We start from the raw sequence: 7,761 nt of genomic DNA, 5'->3' as shown, positions 1-7,761 counted from the left end.
CGAGTTTGCCCAATGTGGTACATTGGGGGCCTGTGTCTGCAAGACTGGATATGAGATGCCCAAAGGACTTCTACCGACAGGAGACACATACGGATGCAAAGGTGAGAGAAAGAGATTTACGGCCTCTACATACAGCTGCGTGCGTTGCAGTGCTGGAGACACATCCCATTCACTTTACATGGGCTTACGTCATTCGTTGCCGAACTGAATTGTGGGTCCGTTGCGTCGCGTTTCTCCCGTCGCTCGCGTTGAGAAGTTTAGCTGTTGCTGCACCAACAGACGGCACCGGTCAATCAAGCCAATCGATGGACGGCACCAACCAATCAAATTGCGGTTAGACTTCAAGTCATTTGCATACCTACCGTCGGGAACACCCACTGGCATGCGTTGACGGAACGCAACTGTGTGTAGAAGTCGTTAGAAAATGTAAGATTTGAGGATTAGATTTTCATATATCTTTATTTACATGTGTTAAGGAACACACCAACATTTTGGGACACTAGCTTATTCACCGTATATCCCAGAGATAGATAAGTCTCTGTGTGTGCAGTAACTCAATCTGATACACCTATCGGTAGGCTATCATAATCATACATGATTTTGTCGGACAAATTCTTTGCTGTGGCACAATATGTCAGTTCAATGTCATAACACAGTGTAAAACATTTTTTTTTTTTTAAACACGAATTTGTTTTCTTTCTTGTTGTGTTGTTTAGTAACTGTGACAAGCCCTCTTTTCCTTTTTTCCCCCAAAATATACTCTAACCTTAACTGATTGAATTAGAAAAATGGATTACTTAATTGGAAGGACTATTTGAACACAATCAGATTGTGTTTCGTTCGCTTCCCCCCTCGCCCTTCAAACTTTCACATAGGCAGTGCATAACACCTAATCGGTTCCAATTTCAACTGGTCTCTAAGCATATCCATCTTTAAGAAAACTCATGTGAGAACTTCAACTGGTCTCTAAGCATATCCATCTTTAAGAAAACTCATGTGAAAACTTCAACTGGTCTCTAAGCATATCCATCTTGAAGAAAACTCATGTGAAAACTTCTGGCAGCACTGTTGGCTGCGTAATTATTTCAGTATTCTTGCAAAGGCTCATGGCACCAAGGCATCCCATGTGTTCATTTGCCTTACTGGTTCAGTACTTAGGTGCTTCACATTCATCATACATGATTCTGTTGAACAAATTCTTTGCTGTGGCAAAATATGCCAGTTCAATGTCATAACACTGTGTTTAAAAAAAAAAACCTAAAAAAAAACATGAGTTTGTTTACTTCCATGTTTTGTTGTTAAGTAACTGACAAGCCCTCGTTTCACCAGTATATACACTTGCCTTACCTGATACAACATGGATTAAATGGATTACTCAATTGGAATGACTATTTGAACACAATCAGGTTCTGTTTCGTTCAGAACTGGACTGTTTTATGTAATTGTAACGTAATATGGTTGGATAAATTGGACAGCCCTTCCTTTTCCATTTCTACACTGTGTGATGCTCCTTTATGAGATGGTGAATTATGCTATGCAATGTTACATTACATTATGATCACCCATCTCCACACCCAGACCCCTGTGAGCAGTACACCAACATCTCTGACCCGTGGAGGAACCGTGGCTTCTTGTCGACTTCCTCTCAACTCCAGCTGAAGGACGACTCGGACCTGCAGGAAGGCTGGTACCGCTTCGTTGGTGTAGGGGGTGACATCCTGGATTTCGCCAGCATTCCAATCCCATCTTTGGCAGAGGAGCATCTGGGATATTGTTCCCTCAGATCATACAGCCCTACGGTCACAAACGTAAATCTGTGTGCAGGAGCGATCAGTAATGGAAGTGTGGATGTTAAAGTCTGTTCATCTAGATACTACGTGCACAAGCTCAGACCCACCGCCAGCAATCAGATTTATGCCACAAGTAAGACAATACTCTTTTCATGAAAGCCCCATCGTTTTGAATTTTATAATAATAATTTTATAATAAATAATAATAATTTTATATAAGATGGTTTGTGAAAATAGGCAGTGTTTTGGAGTGTTAGGTACGGACGTGCAACTGAAGCAGAACATTTGCAGGGCAAAAAATGAATAAAAATAGCAATTAAAATAGCTTCCATTGATTATAGTGGATTAAGATAAGTGTTGCAGCATTACGCTCTGTAAACATTCCATTTCAGTTGTGCGTCCAGTGTAGCCTGGACCTTGCTGCACTACCACCAATTGTCCTGTCCCTCCACTGTGGGATCGTGTGATGATGCCTTCTAGTAGTCTGTGTCAATGTCAGTTTGTGTGCCAGGGGAATGGATGTTTGTATATTCTTTGTGTTGCCAGGCAAGAACCCCCTACTGACAAAACACTGAGCTCTGCACTGTAATGTCAGACCTGCAACCTCCCTTCATTTCCTGGCCCTAAAAGATATCTCTGTGCCTCTAGGTCATCAGAGATGTACTGAGTCCTCTTGTGGCGAGTTTGCCCAATGTGGTACATTGGGGGCCTGTGTCTGCAAGACTGGATATGAGATGCCCAAAGGACTTCTACCGACAGGAGACACATACGGATGCAAAGGTGAGAGAAAGAGATTTACGGCCTCTACATACAGCTGCGTGCGTTGCAGTGCTGGAGACACATCCCATTCACTTTACATGGGCTTACGTCATTCGTTGCCGAACTGAATTGTGGGTCCGTTGCGTCGCGTTTCTCCCGTCGCTCGCGTTGAGAAGTTCAGCTGTTGCTGCACCAACAGACGGCACCGATCAATCAAGCCAATCGATGGACGGCACCAACCAATCAAATTGCGGTTAGACTTCAAGTCATTTGCATACCTACCGTCGGGAACACCCACTGGCATGCGTTGACGGAACGCAACTGTGTGTAGAAGTCGTTAGAAAATGTAAGATTTGAGGATTAGATTTTCATATATCTTTATTTACATGTGTTAAGGAACACACCAACATTTTGGGACACTAGCTTATTCACCGTATATCCCAGAGATAGATAAGTCTCTGTGTGTGCAGTAACTCAATCTGATACACCTATCGGTAGGCTATCATAATCATACATGATTTTGTCGGACAAATTCTTTGCTGTGGCACAATATGTCAGTTCAATGTCATAACACAGTGTAAAACATTTTTTTTTTTTTAAACACGAATTTGTTTTCTTTCTTGTTGTGTTGTTTAGTAACTGTGACAAGCCCTCTTTTCCTTTTTTCCCCCAAAATATACTCTAACCTTAACTGATTGAATTAGAAAAATGGATTACTTAATTGGAAGGACTATTTGAACACAATCAGATTGTGTTTCGTTCGCTTCCCCCCTCGCCCTTCAAACTTTCACATAGGCAGTGCATAACACCTAATCGGTTCCAATTTCAACTGGTCTCTAAGCATATCCATCTTTAAGAAAACTCATGTGAGAACTTCAACTGGTCTCTAAGCATATCCATCTTTAAGAAAACTCATGTGAAAACTTCAACTGGTCTCTAAGCATATCCATCTTTAAGAAAACTCATGTGAAAACTTCATCTGGTCTCTAAGCATATCCATCTTTAAGAAAACTCATGTGAAAACTTCAACTGGTCTCTAAGCATATCCATCTTGAAGAAAACTCATGTGAAAACTTCTGGCAGCACTGTTGGCTGCGTAATTATTTCAGTATTCTTGCAAAGGCTCATGGCACCAAGGCATCCCATGTGTTCATTTGCCTTACTGGTTCAGTACTTAGGTGCTTCACATTCATCATACATGATTCTGTTGAACAAATTCTTTGCTGTGGCAAAATATGCCAGTTCAATGTCATAACACTGTGTTTAAAAAAAAAAACCTAAAAAAAAACATGAGTTTGTTTACTTCCATGTTTTGTTGTTAAGTAACTGACAAGCCCTCGTTTCACCAGTATATACACTTGCCTTACCTGATACAACATGGATTAAATGGATTACTCAATTGGAATGACTATTTGAACACAATCAGGTTCTGTTTCGTTCAGAACTGGACTGTTTTATGTAATTGTAACGTAATATGGTTGGATAAATTGGACAGCCCTTCCTTTTCCATTTCTACACTGTGTGATGCTCCTTTATGAGATGGTGAATTATGCTATGCAATGTTACATTACATTATGATCACCCATCTCCACACCCAGACCCCTGTGAGCAGTACACCAACATCTCTGACCCGTGGAGGAACCGTGGCTTCTTGTCGACTTCCTCTCAACTCCAGCTGAAGGACGACTCGGACCTGCAGGAAGGCTGGTACCGATTCGTTGGTGTAGGGGGTGACATCCTGGATTTCGCCAGCATTCCAATCCCATCTTTGGCAGAGGAGCATCTGGGATATTGTTCCCTCAGATCATACAGCCCTACGGTCACAAACGTAAATCTGTGTGCAGGAGCGATCAGTAATGGAAGTGTGGATGTTAAAGTCTGTTCATCTAGATACTACGTGCACAAGCTCAGACCCACCGCCAGCAATCAGATTTATGCCACAAGTAAGACAATACTCTTTTCATGAAAGCCCCATCGTTTTGAATTTTATAATAATAATTTTATAATAAATAATAATAATTTTATATAAGATGGTTTGTGAAAATAGGCAGTGTTTTGGAGTGTTAGGTACGGACGTGCAACTGAAGCAGAACATTTGCAGGGCAAAAAATGAATAAAAATAGCAATTAAAATAGCTTCCATTGATTATAGTGGATTAAGATAAGTGTTGCAGCATTACGCTCTGTAAACATTCCATTTCAGTTGTGCGTCCAGTGTAGCCTGGACCTTGCTGCACTACCACCAATTGTCCTGTCCCTCCACTGTGGGATCGTGTGATGATGCCTTCTAGTAGTCTGTGTCAATGTCAGTTTGTGTGCCAGGGGAATGGATGTTTGTATATTCTTTGTGTTGCCAGGCAAGAACCCCCTACTGACAAAACACTGAGCTCTGCACTGTAATGTCAGACCTGCAACCTCCCTTCATTTCCTGGCCCTAAAAGATATCTCTGTGCCTCTAGGTCATCAGAGATGTACTGAGTCCTCTTGTGGCGAGTTTGCCCAATGTGGTACATTGGGGGCCTGTGTCTGCAAGACTGGATATGAGATGCCCAAAGGACTTCTACCGACAGGAGACACATACGGATGCAAAGGTGAGAGAAAGAGATTTACGGCCTCTACATACAGCTGCGTGCGTTGCAGTGCTGGAGACACATCCCATTCACTTTACATGGGCTTACGTCATTCGTTGCCGAACTGAATTGTGGGTCCGTTGCGTCGCGTTTCTCCCGTCGCTCGCGTTGAGAAGTTCAGCTGTTGCTGCACCAACAGACGGCACCGATCAATCAAGCCAATCGATGGACGGCACCAACCAATCAAATTGCGGTTAGACTTCAAGTCATTTGCATACCTACCGTCGGGAACACCCACTGGCATGCGTTGACGGAACGCAACTGTGTGTAGAAGTCGTTAGAAAATGTAAGATTTGAGGATTAGATTTTCATATATCTTTATTTACATGTGTTAAGGAACACACCAACATTTTGGGACACTAGCTTATTCACCGTATATCCCAGAGATAGATAAGTCTCTGTGTGTGCAGTAACTCAATCTGATACACCTATCGGTAGGCTATCATAATCATACATGATTTTGTCGGACAAATTCTTTGCTGTGGCACAATATGTCAGTTCAATGTCATAACACAGTGTAAAACATTTTTTTTTTTTTAAACACGAATTTGTTTTCTTTCTTGTTGTGTTGTTTAGTAACTGTGACAAGCCCTCTTTTCCTTTTTTCCCCCAAAATATACTCTAACCTTAACTGATTGAATTAGAAAAATGGATTACTTAATTGGAAGGACTATTTGAACACAATCAGATTGTGTTTCGTTCGCTTCCCCCCTCGCCCTTCAAACTTTCACATAGGCAGTGCATAACACCTAATCGGTTCCAATTTCAACTGGTCTCTAAGCATATCCATCTTTAAGAAAACTCATGTGAGAACTTCAACTGGTCTCTAAGCATATCCATCTTTAAGAAAACTCATGTGAAAACTTCAACTGGTCTCTAAGCATATCCATCTTTAAGAAAACTCATGTGAAAACTTCATCTGGTCTCTAAGCATATCCATCTTTAAGAAAACTCATGTGAAAACTTCAACTGGTCTCTAAGCATATCCATCTTGAAGAAAACTCATGTGAAAACTTCTGGCAGCACTGTTGGCTGCGTAATTATTTCAGTATTCTTGCAAAGGCTCATGGCACCAAGGCATCCCATGTGTTCATTTGCCTTACTGGTTCAGTACTTAGGTGCTTCACATTCATCATACATGATTCTGTTGAACAAATTCTTTGCTGTGGCAAAATATGCCAGTTCAATGTCATAACACTGTGTTTAAAAAAAAAAACCTAAAAAAAAACATGAGTTTGTTTACTTCCATGTTTTGTTGTTAAGTAACTGACAAGCCCTCGTTTCACCAGTATATACACTTGCCTTACCTGATACAACATGGATTAAATGGATTACTCAATTGGAATGACTATTTGAACACAATCAGGTTCTGTTTCGTTCAGAACTGGACTGTTTTATGTAATTGTAACGTAATATGGTTGGATAAATTGGACAGCCCTTCCTTTTCCATTTCTACACTGTGTGATGCTCCTTTATGAGATGGTGAATTATGCTATGCAATGTTACATTACATTATGATCACCCATCTCCACACCCAGACCCCTGTGAGCAGTACACCAACATCTCTGACCCGTGGAGGAACCGTGGCTTCTTGTCGACTTCCTCTCAACTCCAGCTGAAGGACGACTCGGACCTGCAGGAAGGCTGGTACCGATTCGTTGGTGTAGGGGGTGACATCCTGGATTTCGCCAGCATTCCAATCCCATCTTTGGCAGAGGAGCATCTGGGATATTGTTCCCTCAGATCATACAGCCCTACGGTCACAAACGTAAATCTGTGTGCAGGAGCGATCAGTAATGGAAGTGTGGATGTTAAAGTCTGTTCATCTAGATACTACGTGCACAAGCTCAGACCCACCGCCAGCAATCAGATTTATGCCACAAGTAAGACAATACTCTTTTCATGAAAGCCCCATCGTTTTGAATTTTATAATAATAATTTTATAATAAATAATAATAATTTTATATAAGATGGTTTGTGAAAATAGGCAGTGTTTTGGAGTGTTAGGTACGGACGTGCAACTGAAGCAGAACATTTGCAGGGCAAAAAATGAATAAAAATAGCAATTAAAATAGCTTCCATTGATTATAGTGGATTAAGATAAGTGTTGCAGCATTACGCTCTGTAAACATTCCATTTCAGTTGTGCGTCCAGTGTAGCCTGGACCTTGCTGCACTACCACCAATTGTCCTGTCCCTCCACTGTGGGATCGTGTGATGATGCCTTCTAGTAGTCTGTGTCAATGTCAGTTTGTGTGCCAGGGGAATGGATGTTTGTATATTCTTTGTGTTGCCAGGCAAGAACCCCCTACTGACAAAACACTGAGCTCTGCACTGTAATGTCAGACCTGCAACCTCCCTTCATTTCCTGGCCCTAAAAGATATCTCTGTGCCTCTAGGTCATCAGAGATGTACTGAGTCCTCTTGTGGCGAGTTTGCCCAATGTGGTACATTGGGGGCCTGTGTCTGCAAGACTGGATATGAGATGCCCAAAGGACTTCTACCGACAGGAGACACATACGGATGCAAAGGTGAGAGAAAGAGATTTACGGCCTCTACATACAGCTGCGTGCGTTGCAGTGCT

General features: G+C 41.8%; 1 protein-coding gene across 1 annotated transcript in view; it reads left to right on the top strand.

The window, feature by feature from the left end:
- Window positions 1-7,761, top strand: part of LOC143099135 (uncharacterized) — a 28,770-nt gene continuing 21,009 nt past the window's right edge. Inside the window, exons 1-7 of the mRNA XM_076262215.1 lie at window positions 1-101; window positions 1,579-1,923; window positions 2,439-2,570; window positions 4,148-4,492; window positions 5,008-5,139; window positions 6,717-7,061; window positions 7,577-7,708. Of these exons, the coding sequence (XP_076118330.1) occupies window positions 56-101; window positions 1,579-1,923; window positions 2,439-2,570; window positions 4,148-4,492; window positions 5,008-5,139; window positions 6,717-7,061; window positions 7,577-7,708 (1,477 nt within the window). The 5' untranslated portion in view covers window positions 1-55. The remainder of the gene's footprint in view (window positions 102-1,578; window positions 1,924-2,438; window positions 2,571-4,147; window positions 4,493-5,007; window positions 5,140-6,716; window positions 7,062-7,576; window positions 7,709-7,761) is intronic.

The sequence above is a fragment of the Alosa pseudoharengus genome, unplaced genomic scaffold, assembly GCF_046254945.1.
Source record: "Alosa pseudoharengus isolate Yale_2024_CS ecotype anadromous, Long Island Sound unplaced genomic scaffold, YU_APseudo_1.1 YU_APseudo_1.1_scf_25, whole genome shotgun sequence".
Taxonomy (NCBI): Eukaryota; Metazoa; Chordata; class Actinopteri; order Clupeiformes; family Clupeidae; genus Alosa; species Alosa pseudoharengus.
Note: the sequence above shows the minus strand (reverse complement) of the source record. Positions and strands in the feature narration are given on the sequence as shown.